Below are 13,384 nucleotides of genomic sequence, written 5' to 3' on the forward strand. Positions count from 1 at the left end.
CTGTCATCCGCTGGAGGGGGTGTGGGGATGAACGGACAATGTGCACACTGACACAGAAAGGACAAATGGATGCACACAACTCTGGAGAGCCAGGAAATGACAACCCAGAGAGCACCTGGGTTTCAGCCCAAACCACCCAACCCAAGGAAGCTCAAAACACATGATTCAGGGTAGGCACTATCCGGGCTGAGTCTGCGGCAAGTTTGTGTCTGGGGCCCACCAACTCCAAAGCAGCACAGGAGGGACCAGCGCAGATCAGGACCAGCTGGTCTGACAGTACCTGGGATCTCAGCAGGCTTATTACAGATGTGGCCTGGCAGGACACATGGCTCTCCTTGTAGGAGATGAAAACCATTCCCTGCTTCATATGTGCACTATTTTCCATGGGCACATGCCTTCTTGTACGTATCACCAGGCACTTGGCTGCAAGACTTTGTGCACGTGTTGGGGGTGCATGTTGAAAATGTGGCCCTAGGAGTTTAAAAGTCACAGATGTCCAGGTCCTAGTGGTCTAGGCACTAAAATCTGGCTCGAAACTGCTCTCAGGCAGCACCCCCCACCTCCCTCTGTACACTCCTGAAATCAGTGGGGTGACAGTAGCATAAGCAAGGTCAGGGTTGGGCTCCAGAGCCCCAAAAGCACATTTCATCCCACAAAAACTGGAAGCTGAATGATCCCAGGTGGAGCAGAGAGAGCAAGAGAGAAAGCAGACAAGCAAAGGGGAGAAACACCTCTGAGTTCCTCTCGCTTGGATGTGAAGGGTCAGTGGTGTTCCCTCCGTACAGACAAGAATCACAATGATGGGAGAAAGGGGGAGGAAGGGTCTCTCCCTTGTCCTCCCTGCCAGCTGTGGGCTCCTGATGGTTGCAGCTCTGCAGCTGGCTCTCATGGGATCCCCTTCCCTGCACTGAGATGAAGCTGGTGCAAAGGGCGATTCACAGTTTCACTGAGGATCCAGCACCCCGATTTAGCTTAATTGCACTACAAGAGATAGGGGGTCTCCAAGCAAAGGTTTATCAACTGAGCGCACTGTTCTTTCGTTGCAAGCTCCAACAGGCACTGGTCTCAGGAGTAGGTGTTACTAGTTTTCCCCTTTGACACGAGGGGAAACTGAGGCACAGAGAGAGAGGGTGACTTGCTCCTGAGTCAGGGGTGGAGACAGGAATAAAGCCCAGGTCTTCCCAAGCCCAGGTCAGCGCCTTGCCCTTTGGGAAATTCAGTGCCTTGCCGGCACATGGGCAGCTAAGGGACAAAGAGCTCCTATGATGTCCTTGCAAAGGGTGGGGACTGCATCTGCCCTTGGCATTGGCACCTGGATGCCCCAATGCCCAGTACATGCCATGTCCCTCCTGCTGGGCTGTGCACCATCACTGTGAACACCCCTGGCCCTAAGCCTCTCTCTGCCAGTCCTCCCGAGATGTCTGCTGACTCCCCACACACCTCCAGTGCTTGCAGCTGGAGGGAGAGGGGCACGAGCCCTGCTTTCTACCCTCCCAGCTATGCTGCATGGCTCTCCTGCTTGCTGCTGCTGGTTCCTAGTGGGGTAATGGGAAGGCTGCTGCTCACTGCCAGACCCCGAGTCCGCTCTGGAGGTGCTTTGATACCTGTCCCCGCTTGGCCTCGCTGCTGTGCTGCCAGGAAGGGGAGCTAGGGTACGGCCAGAGGCAGCTCTCGCTAGGGAGCGGAGGGACGGTCGGAGGAGACTCCAGGGGTACATACGACTTAGGAAGGGGAGGTCGAGGCGGGCCTGGTTCCTGGGGCAAAGAGGAAGCCAGAGTGTTAGACACAAGAGCAGAGCAGCTATGAGAACGGGAAAGAAGAGAAAGTTAGTGAGAGACAGGCAGACAGACGGCAGTGCGGAGCCCACGGCTGGTCTTGCCTATCCTGGGCTGAGCACCCACTCCAGGACCCCATAGGTCTGCGTCCCACCCCTTCCCCAGTACCCTGAGTTCCTGGGCCCCCTGCTCCATGTCTCCCTCTGAAGAGGAGGTGGGGAGACCCCTGCCCACAACACTCCCCAGCTGCTCCCCCACACCTTGCTGAAAAAAAAAAAGAGGGTGGGACACTGTTCACATCCACAGCATATGATGGTCAGGCCTCATACTTACCAACATGAGCGAGAAGGGTTTGCTCTATGGAACATGGACCATTTGGCTCAATGTCATGTTTGTGCCAAGGCAGCATAATCCCCCATACTGCTGTGGAAATCCCCCCTGCCCTGCCCCCACCTCAGGAACTATCCCCCAACAGATGGCCTTATCCCAGCCTGGCCACCCCAACCCATGGGGTGCGAAATGTTGTGCCCCTGGGCAAGATGCTCAGCAAAGCCACTCGAATCAACAGAGATGGGCCAAACTCTCGCTGGCAGGCTTTTGATTTGCCCATGCTCTGTCACACAAGGCTCCCATCACTGAGGTGTCTAGGCACATCCCCAGCTTTGCAAGATGGGACCCTAAGGGAACCCAAAGGCAAGTCTCAACTCAATGGAGATGCAAACAAGAGAGCAGAGAGCACCAGGAGTATCTGCTGAACCCTCTGGGGATGGGAACCAACTCCTTTTATGAAGCTATGGGCTTGACAAGAGCTGGGCCAGAGCCCAGACCCTGGATTGGAGCAATCACTCTTCTTGGAGGGGGTTCAAAATTGGAAGCCAGGTCCAGGGCCCAAGTTGGCCTGAGTTGGTGTCAGGGTGAGTCCATCCTGGACTGAACACCCGCAAAGAACTCCAGTGCACCTGGACCCCAGCCTGTGCCACCGAGGTTCATGCCCTCTGTGAGTCCTTATGGAGCACGGAGGCTTCACGAGAGCCGCGGGTGCCATCTGCTGGAGGGAAGGGACCTCTGCCAGCAGAACAACGCCGGGCTCCTAATATCCTGCCTGTCCGCCACCCAGCACAGCCTATCCTTAGCCCCAAGCCCTCGCAGCTCCACTCACCTCGCCGGCACCTTGCTTGGTGGGTGACCCCTGTGAGCCTGACACCAGGGAGAAAGGGCTCAGGGGGCTGGTGAGGCTGGCGGAGCTCAGAGGGCTGGCAGGGCTGTTGGAGCTGTATGTTCCCGGCGGACCCGTGGCCACTGCAAAGAAGCAACAGAAAGGAATGAAGCAAGGGTGCAGCTTGCTCCTGTTGTGAAAGGGGAAGACAGCAAAGAGAAGACAAGCTAGTCTGGGGCGCCCACAGTGGCTGTGTGTTACCTTTGATGCCAGCGGGCAAGTGGGAACCTTCACTGCTGAGGCAGATAGCTCTATAGAGACTTTCCCCCCAGTGTTATCTGAGGCAGGCTGAAGCCAGCCAGGAGAACCGAGGCTGCTGCTGACAGCTGGAGGCTGCAGCAGCAGCAAGGGGGCATTAAGAGGGATGTGGTGAGGGGTGGCAACCAGGAGTGGCTGTACTGGGGTCACCTGCCTACTCATTGCAGCTACCATGGTTGCCAAGTAGGATGCATCTAATGTTGGAAGCCACCCACCTCTGGCTCCAGAAACCACAGGCTGCTGCCCTTTGAGATCCTCCATTAGCTACAGAGGCTTTCGGGTCTACATCCTCTATGCGCCACAGCTGCTAGAGGGTGACAGTCAGGGACACTGGAGTAGGCATGAAGACCTCATAGCTTGGGATGCATCACCAAGGACTGCGGGACACTCGGGCAGGCGCTAAAACGAGCTGTATTGTGACCCCACAGCCTCGGTCAGGCCCAGGGGAGGCAGTGCTCACCTCTGTGCTTGGCGGTGTCTGTGCCACGGGATGGGTTGTTCTTCCTCAGCCCCTCCATCACGTCCTGGATCCGCCAGATCTCCTTCTGGATCTGCCGGTTGAGCATTTCATTCTGTGAGGAACAATGGGCAGGTGGTCAGAAAAGCTGCCGTCTCAAGCTGCAGGGCTGTGGTGCGGCCCAGCTAACCTGCCTGCCGTGGGGACTCTGTCCATCACCCTCCAGCAACAATGCCCAAACCCACCTCCAACTCCCTCACACCACAGGGCCAAACCCTGGGGCCTTTCCTTTGAAGTTACGCAGCCTTCGCATTAGTAGTGAAATCCAGGGGGCTTCTGACCGCAGCCCAGAGCCAGGGCCAAAGGGGGTTGGCACCCTGGATTGCCAACCACACTGGTTTCATCAGGGCTAAGCCTTTTTCAGCAGCCCCTTCCAGCCCTTCTGCCAATGAAGCAGTAATGCCGCATGGACTGTGACCACCTTCTAGTAGCCCTGCAGTGCTCTGCCAGGGGCTGCTGGCTCTGCTTTCCCACGGGGCCATGACTGGTTCTGGCCATGTGTGAACACAGAGTCCGTTCCAGCTGGGCCCAGATGTGCCACTGCACAGGTAACTGCATCATGGAAATGAAAGCCATGGCTGGTGCTGTCACTGTCCTGCCTCAGCAAAGAGGCCAAGGCCTCACTGGGGCACAGAGGACAGACACAGCCGGTGACTGAGCCTATGCCCGAGATTCTCCGTAATCGCGCATCTGACTGAGCATCAAGCTGGCCACTTCCAGGAAAACCCTCGTGCAACCGTGGCAGCTGTGCACACAAATCAGAGGCACTGTGTGAGTATAAGAAAAGCTGATCCTGAAGCTGTGAGCCAAACCTATGCATGCCATGGGGCTGGAGGAGACAGGCTCTCAGGGCCAGACTTTGCTCTCACATGCACCAGTTTTGCCCAAGGGAATGGGACTGCTCTCTGCATAGTTGCTCATGATTTACCCCTAGTTACTCCTGATTTACCCTGGAGTTGCACTGCCCCCTGCCCAAGCCCAGGCTGGGGTGAGTTCAGTGCCCTGAGTCACTCCTGATCCAGCCCTGCTCTCTCACCTGGATGTCCAAGTTCAGCTGCTCCCAGAGGTCGTCATGCAGGGCGGACACCTCGCTCTCCAGGTTCTCGTACTCTAGGGTGCTGTTGGCCAAGGCCTAGGGGGATGTGCAGATGCTCCCATGAGACAACCAGCTCCTCCTATGCATGTCCCAGGGATGCAGAGACAATACCCCACCTGGGCCAGCACAGAGGTCCCCTCAGTCTGCTCCGAGGGGCACACTCACTCAGGAAGCTTCAAAGGGCTGGTATGTGCGTGCTAGCATGGGCCTGAGACCAAGCCTAGGAGACAAGCAGCAAGGGCCCAGCACAGACCTTCCAGGGATAAAAGTAAGTATGCTCCACTGAGGAAAGCATACCCCATGCCCTTCCTACCATTCACAGATGGTTGGGGCCACTACAGGGGGAAAATCAGTGGAGAGGTGGTGGCACCAATGGATTAGGTGGGTGTAATCACTGAATTGCACCCTCTGGAGGCAGGGAGCTTGCGGCCTCTCTGATCCTCACGCCAACACCATGATGCCAGACCCCATGAAGGGACCGCGATGCACTGGTAAATGCATTTTGAGGGTGGGGAGAGGATGTCCAGCAAGTAATATGGGCCAACAGGAAAACCAGGGGCCAAGGGCTTGCTCCCTGGCTGACCCCTGGCACAGCAGTACATGGGTTATGTGCTCCACCCCCATGAGATATGCCTTGGCTGGTCCCAGGTCCCTGTGGCCTGGAGGGGGATTCTCCTCATTTTCTTTCTTTTTTAATGGAAGAAAATGGAGCAGGGAAATGCAACAAGAAAAAGAGAAGGAAGGGCAGATTTATCCCCACCTGCCTGAGCTGGCCAGGGCATTTCAGCCCCCCAGTGCCAGGTTTCCTGGGCACCTATGGTCCCAGCCTGGCAGACATAGTAGAGACCAGCTCTTTCCACTGCTAAGGGATCCAACCCTGCTGTTGAGCAAGACCTACACTTGGGACCCTGATGGCACGGAGCCCAGGACCCACACTGGGGTGTTGCTGCCCCACTGAGGAGCACTGCACAGGGCAGAAGGGGACCCCTAAAAGCATGTGCCAGCTTCCCCCTGCTTCACCCCTCCTGCAGTGCAGAGGAGCCTGGCCCAGCTCAAGGTCCCCACAGGAGGCCGCCCAGCATCTCTGTTACCGTGCTGGCCTGGGACAGCTCCACCCGGATGTTGATGAGTTGGTTCTGGAGGGATTCCTTTTTGTGCAGCAGCTTCTCTGGGTAGGCGGGCTGGCTCCCAAACATCTCCAGCTCCTGGTGAGTCCCCATCAGGGCACTCTCGAGGCTCTCCTAATGGCAAGATGACAACAAGCTCTCACAGCCCTCCTGCTCACCGAGCCATCTGATTTGGGGAGTGGAGACATGGGCACCTAAAAGGGGCCTTCTCCCCGCTGAATGGGTGGGGGGTAGCCAGGCCCACTGGTGAGTACCAGGCCCACTGGAGCCAGGTCCACTGGTGAGTACCAGCTGGTGAGAGGTCCTGCAGGAATGGCTGCAAGGGACACTCCACCAGAGGCCTACCAGGATGGAGGTTGGCCACCGCTGCATTAAGGCAGCCGATGACTTGGAAAATCTGGTTTCAATTCCCAGCTCTGCTTCAGGTGCCCTTTGTGATCTGGGGCAAGTCACTTTGCCTCTCCAGGCTAGTGACCCACCTGCCCAAGGGGGTCACCCCTGCCCTCCTCAGAGGCAGCACTGTGAGGCACTTGGCCACAACATGCATGCAAGGCACTTGGCCACGACAGCGCTGGGGCTTCAGAAGAACCTGATGCTCTTTCCATGTTGCAGCTATCCTGCCACAAATATCCCAGCACACCAGGCTGTTTCAAAGCAGGCAGACAGTCTTCACCACCCAGCGTCATGGTGGCTTAAGGGGAAATAGAAATAACTATATCATCGCTGCTGCTCCAGGGCCATTTCCACCCAAGGATGACAAGCCCAGCCCCAACCGCCGGGTCTGCCCAGGGTGACAGAGACTATCACGCTGGGTTCCCCTCCCTGCTCACCTTCTCTGCCCGGAGCTGCTGCACCAGCCTTTCCTGCTCCCTCACCACCTTGTTCTGCTCACACAGTTTCCCCAGGAGTTTCTGTCCCCAGGAAAGGAAAAGAAGAAGAAAAAAAATCAGAGCGTGAAGAGCTGTCACAGGGCCCATTTGCCATGCTGCCACAGTGCACCAGGATCATGTAGGTAAGGATGGAGCAGACTCTTTGTGGTAAATTAGCAAGTCCATCCCCACCTGAGGACAAGACATTGGACTAAATCCTGACTCCAGTGATGCTAATGCCAGAACAACCAATGAATTCACTGGGGAGGGGATATGGCCCCTGGCCTGTCTGCCAGCAGATCAGCACCCAGTGCTGTGATATTAGACCCTAGCCCAGAGGCCCCAAGGAACCTCTCACTGCTATTCCTCTTTCAGGACCTTCTCCCTAGCCCAGTGGATGGTGAGGCGGGAATACCTGACAGCATCAAATGGAAAATGAAAAATCATCAGGATTCATAGTTTCTTAGGGTGAAAAACCTAGAGTCAAGGGTTTCATTTCTAGGACTGGCATTAGCAAAGGTAAAACAGCATTACTTATAAACCCCAGGCAAGTTCTTTTGGAAGACAGGAGAATCATTTTCCATTATTGAGTCACTGCTTCACATGTAGGCACCTCTAAACATCTAAAATATTCCTTTAGGATCCATGAAGAAAAACCTTCAGCAACCCGCAATCTTCCAGGGTACTTTGAGGTACCTGGGGTACTATTTACTAGGCTAATCCCAAGTGGCTGCTATATTAAGTGAGTAGCAAGAGTGATCTTCAGCCATTTCTATCCTCAGTCTTACTATCAATGGACAAGTAATGTATTATCTGAGCAGGCTGAAAACACACAAGAATGTAAGTGTGGAAGACGTGTGTACAGTAGGAGGGAGAGATGCAGTGGAAAAGAGAGCTAAGAACTGAAGCAAACTAGCAAATGACACTGGTGAGCAGCAGTGAATGAGTGAGCAGTAATGCCCATATCCCTGAAGCTCTGCCATGAGAAAGGATGCCCATCCAATGACACACAGCACAGGCGGGAGGTGGGAGAAAGCGTGACCACCCAGGGGTGGAGGATGGGTGGCTGACAGTGTGACGGCAGGGAAGAGGAGGTGGACAGGCAAGGCAGAGAGAGTTGATCTTACATCCGTGTCTTGCTCGCTTATCTTGTAGGCGTGCAGAGTCTCTCTGTAAGCATCCGGGAAGGGAGACACCTGCAATAACAGGAACCAGTCACTACTGCTCTCTCCTGTGGAGAGCTGAGCCTCTGGGGAGACCCGAGGTCGTGTCTGGAGTCCTTGGAGAGAATGGCTTCCTGGCTGCCGGTGCCCTAGTCCCCACCACAGCCCTACCAGTTGAGCCCCTTTGCCCATAAAATTAGCAGGGGGCCAGGAAATGAAGTCCGAGTGCTCAGCCACGGCATCAGCCATCAGAAAGAGTCCAGACTCTTCAGGGTCTGCCCAACCCAGTCAACTCCTGCTGGCTGCTCAGATCTGCCTCCTCCCTTGGAAGCACAAGGGCCTGCTTCCAAGGCAGGGAGCTCCTCCATGCACAAGATAATGCCCCTCTCCTGTGCATGCGGGAGGGAGCACAACATCCCTTCTGCAAAGGATCTGAGCTATCGAGCCGCACGTCAAGCCTGGGTCGGTAACTGGGCAATCACGCGGGCAAGCAATGGTAACTGGCCACCCGTGTGGGCAACTGTGGGGTCAGTCAGGAGTGGAGTGTGCAGTCTGGCATTCCCTTTGCAAGTGCACTGGGCCCTGAACCAGGGTCAGGATATCCCCCGTTTCTAGGATTTAGCCCCTCAAGGTGAGGAGTAACGTATCACAACGTGGGACCTCTAGAGAAAGGCTGGGTCTTGGCTGCCCTTATAATGCCAGGGAGGTTTCTTGGTGTGCGTAACAGCTCAGCACCTGGCGAACACAATGGGCAGGGATGAGAAGAAACTGCTGAAGGAAGTCTCAGGGGTCCCCTCACTGGGAGGCTGAGGTTAGACAGTCTTCACTAGAGTTAAAGGCCAATGGGAAGTGGCCAGCAGCAGACCAGATGCCACGCTCACCATGATCACCTTGGGGCACTGACACTCGCTGCTTAAGGCCTCCAGTGCCAAGCTCAGCGGGATGCAGGATTTGGCCCCTGGGTACCTTGTGGCATCAAAGCAGGATGGCAGAGCCAATGGGAAAGCAGCTCACAACTTGGTGCATCCCCGTCTTGCATCTGGTTATCTGACTGCCCCAGGTGGCCTGTTCCATTTACGGAGTGGATGCCAAGACCTTTCCCCTCACATCCAACACTGTCCCTTCCTCAGAGCGACACGGCACAGCACAATGCGCAGCCACCCCAGGGAGAAGGCAACCAAGGGATGCAGCAGAGGCGTTACATGGACTAGAACAGCACGGTGCCCAATGCAAGAATGCAGAGCTAGCACTACACTGACCATGACCTTGGTAAGGGTCCTGCCTGAGCAGTGGTGACCTCTTATATCCACCAAGAACCCCCTGCGTTCAGAGCAGGCATGGGACATCTAGAAAATACACGTAGTAAACATTCAGCAACACTGAGTTTGCTTAACAAAAGTGGCACAGCTATGAATGGAGCTCTGAAAGCATGAATGGGTGGCAGCTGACTCTTCAGCATGGTGCAATGAGATGTTGCTTTTATGACTGGACCAGCTAGGGGCATGTTTGGAGTCTGGAGTTACAGCAGAAAAGAGCCTAGTACTTGGTACTTGTACAGCACTTTCCATATTCAGAGAATTGCGTAGGTTCAATACAAAGCTAATTTCTAACAGCTTGACTGCAAAAAGGATAAAAGCCTACTTCTGCTGCCAGATGATGGGAGCACTCCTATAACATAACGAGCAGAGCTGGGGCTTTGGAAATGATGACCCAAGTGTTAAATCTACTGAAATACAAAAGGTGGTAGGGTCTTATCCTCAACTCATCCTCACAAGCCTAGAAAGCACTATCCTCTTCACAAACCTCAAGGCAGCTCAGTGAATTGACCAAGGCTGCTCTGGAAGTAGGTGGCAGCACTGAGATTTGAACTCGGGACTTCCTACATGCCAGTCTTGTACTCCATCCCCCACACAGCGTTGCCTTTGAGGACAATAAGCTACTGGGGTTTTGAATGGCTTATGGATGTGTTAGTGAAGCCTGTGATGGAGCCAGCGGGTTCCCCCGTGGGTGACGTGTCAGGCCCCACAGATGCGGGGTGAGGTGTTTCAATGAGCAGAGATGTCGGGTGGCAAGATCGCAAATGAATCGTGTCGTGCGAGAGGGAGCTGCACGATGGTTCTGCCATGCAAAGGCGGCAGGAATGGCATTGCCGGTGGTGGAGCGGCCGCGGTTCCTTACTTGCATGTAGAGCTGGGCCCTAGGGGAAGAGTTCTCCACCATTCTGTTCACCATACTGATCAGAGTCTCGCTCTCACTCATCTACAGCAGACAAGGAAGGAAATTTCAGACATCAGCAGAGATGTGGCTTCTCTCTTGGTTCAAGCTCCAATGTTCAGAGCACAGTATGGGACGGCCGTGGGCCTGGGTCAGGAAGTGTTTGAAGCCCCAAGTGCCTTGTCCTAGGTGCTAAGTGCTGTGCTGCCAGCTGTGCCAGTAGGTGATGGGTGCCGGGTGCACAAAGGACCTTGGGAGACCCTGTCCCTGTTTTGACACAGCTCTGAAAACATGCATAAAACCTCCCTTCCTGGGCCAAGGATGAGTGCACAATGGACAAGTCTCCCAGAGCCACTAACATTTCCCTGCCTCCACAAAGTACTGAGGACACCCCCTTGGCTGCATGGAGCTTCCTCGGCCTCGGCTCCTCCTCACACTACCTTAGCACACACATTACAAGGGCCTCAAAAGAAGCCCAAGAGCTTCAAAGTAAGAAAAGACCTTGAGTTCTGCCTCTGCTAATGAGCAGACAGCAGCTCAGAGCAATCACAGAACAGACGCACCAGGAAAATCACAGCACCGTGACCTTACCTTGGCCTTGAGCTCCAGTTTCTCTAGGTTTAAACATGAGAAACAGTCTGTTTGGGCTTGTCCATGCAGGAAGTCGTGGAAGAGCTGATTAACTCCCATTCCTGATTAACTCCCTATGTGGACCTTCTTCTTCTGGAATAAAAGCACCTGACAGCCAAATTGGCTTAATCCACATAGGAAGCAAATCAAACCAATTCAGAATAAGGCAGTCTTATTCCACATCAAGAGCCCCCAACAAAGGGAATGATTCAGGAATAGCTGTTGTCCTTTAAATTCATACCCAACTTAATCTGAATGAGCTTTCCTGTGTAGACAACTCCTTTGTTTCCACTGCATGTGATACTGCTATTGTTGGACTGGAGAAGCTCAGGTTGCATTAATTACTTTCGAGAAGCCTCCAAATGAGAGTAAATCTGTGAGGGGGGTCAGAGAGACCTGTGTATCACATCAGATGTGTGTCACAAACTTCCCGTTACTCACGGGAAGTTCTACATCCCAAATGAAGATCATCTGTTGGCAGGAGAGCGCAGCCATGGGTACAATGGGGTGGCACTACTGAAAGAAGTACTATGTCTCTGGAGCTGTGTTTCCTACATATTGGAACATGCCTGATAACCTCTCTGCCTTGAATGTGCTTGTCCCAGAGATGTGCAGGGTACAAATGAAGCTGTCCATCCTATTCCACAGAAATCGACCCAATGACTGATATGGCATGACTGCATCAAAGGGAGTGGGTACCAAAGGCTGAAAACCAAAGGCATTGCAGAGCACTGTAGGACCATATTTTGGCACGTGGTTCTTTCAAGATCCTTGTTTGGGGAACAGCACCCGCCAGATGCTACACATGCCTTCAGGAAAGAGAAAATCCTTAATGGGGAAATAAAACCTAAAGACCCAAATGGGCTCTAGCATACTCCCTGGTTGGCTCTATTGTGCTCAGAACTAGAAGAACCCCCCAAAACTGTGGTGCCTTTAAATGGAATAAAACAGGGGGAAAAGTAGGCACTCCACATACTGCAACAACACATCCTTACTGTTGTTCACAGTAACCCCCCAGGACTTTATATCAATTTCCTGGTTACCCGGAGCACACTGTGCTTTGTGATTGTAAGGCTGCATGTGCCACCTTGTTACTACAAAGGGGCCAAGAGCTTGGTGGGCTCCCGTAGTGCTGGGCTGCAAATCATGTGTGCCTGTAAGGTGACTTCTGTGTCACCGTCTGCTTTGGCAAGATTGCCCCAGCTGGCTGATGACAACAGGGTGGCTCACTAGTGCTCCACCCCTGGCACCGATCTTCTTTTTAACATTAGAAGTAGCTCTGTCCCCGAGATCCAAAGGTCTCCCAACGAGCTCTCAAACAGAAAGAACACCAGCCTGAGGATTGCATCTAGCTCCTCCTAGCTGAAGGGGTCAGGGTGAGGTTTTATCTCAAGCTTTCTCCAATGTTTAAACAGAGAAACACATCAGTCAGCAGAGCCAGATCTTCTGCTGGCATGAATCAGCATCACTCTACTACCACCACGGGAGCTGCCTCAGTCCTCCACCCACCCACCATGCTCTGTTCCAGCTCCCCAGACAAACAGGGAATGAGAAATAAAGGAGAGAACTGTCCTTAAAGAGATGCTTGAAAACATCACTTAAACAAGTCTCTCCAAAAGTCAGTAGGAAAGGAGGAGGAGATGGAAAGCCTTGTAGGAAGCATTTTAGAAAGGACTCGATGAAACACTGCTGCCAGGGGCTGCAAAACAACCCAGAGAGTTCTGCATCCTCCTTGATCGTCTTTGGCTCTGCTCCAAGCCAGGCAGATGCATCTCAGTGATTACTCTACTGATGGGGATTTACAGACTCTGGGAGCCTAATGAGATAGTATTTCAATAAGGAAGCCGTTCCACAGACAGAGATGCAGGCCAGCGGCAGGCTGCAGCGCCGGCCCAGGGATCTGTAAGGGTTTTTTTCCATCCACATTCTAATCTGAAGCCACGCCTGCAATTTTCATCTCTATGCTGCCACAGATGTCTCCTCCTGGGCTTTCCTTCTCCCGCTCCCAAGATGGTGTTCGTTACGACCAGCCTCAGATGCGTGCTGGTGCTCAGATACCTGGGACCTGGGCTTACAGCACCAAAACCATACAATGCAGCACCAAAACCATACAATACAGCACCAAACCCTCTACTGAACCTTAACCGGGTTTAGGTCACTGACTTCCAGTTACCTCCGATTCCTGCCTCTCCCCCACAGCACACAAGCTCACGCATGCAGGGAGCTCATGCACGTTCACAGCTGCTCCCTGTCACATGCAGCAACTCCACACAGATTCCTTAAACTGTCAGTTGTCCAGCCTGGCCCAAGCCTTGCTGTCCATCCCTCTGGTTCTAGCTGCTTGGGTAAAGACCCCAACTAAGTCGAGTGTCACCTCATGGAGGGACCTTCTCACCCCCTGGTAAGGAAGGTATTTGTAGTAGCAGGAAGGAGTGGGCTCTGGGCCCAAGTTAGCAACGCTGCCAAATTTTGTTCGTGTGTGTAAATCAGGCGCCAACACAGTGATGTAAATCCGGCAC

General features: G+C 53.9%; 1 protein-coding gene across 4 annotated transcripts in view; it reads right to left on the reverse strand.

Moving 5' to 3' along the window:
- The window catches only part of PLEKHA6 (pleckstrin homology domain containing A6), a 113,081-nt gene that overhangs the window by 12,329 nt on the left and 87,368 nt on the right, over positions 1-13,384 (reverse strand). For 2 of the 4 annotated variants that reach the window (XM_059717406.1, XM_019477256.2), the window contains 7 exons: positions 10,200-10,280; positions 7,986-8,054; positions 6,820-6,900; positions 5,954-6,103; positions 4,803-4,898; positions 3,710-3,821; positions 2,935-3,074 (listed from right to left, as the gene is read on the reverse strand). In XM_059717406.1, the coding sequence (XP_059573389.1) occupies positions 2,935-3,074; positions 3,710-3,821; positions 4,803-4,898; positions 5,954-6,103; positions 6,820-6,900; positions 7,986-8,054; positions 10,200-10,280 (729 nt within the window). The remainder of the gene's footprint in view (positions 1-2,934; positions 3,075-3,709; positions 3,822-4,802; positions 4,899-5,953; positions 6,104-6,819; positions 6,901-7,985; positions 8,055-10,199; positions 10,281-13,384) is intronic. The other 2 variants (XM_059717407.1, XM_059717408.1) reach the window with 2 other exon arrangements.

Source organism: Alligator mississippiensis, chromosome 14 (genome assembly GCF_030867095.1).
Source record: "Alligator mississippiensis isolate rAllMis1 chromosome 14, rAllMis1, whole genome shotgun sequence".
Classification (NCBI taxonomy): domain Eukaryota; kingdom Metazoa; phylum Chordata; order Crocodylia; family Alligatoridae; genus Alligator; species Alligator mississippiensis.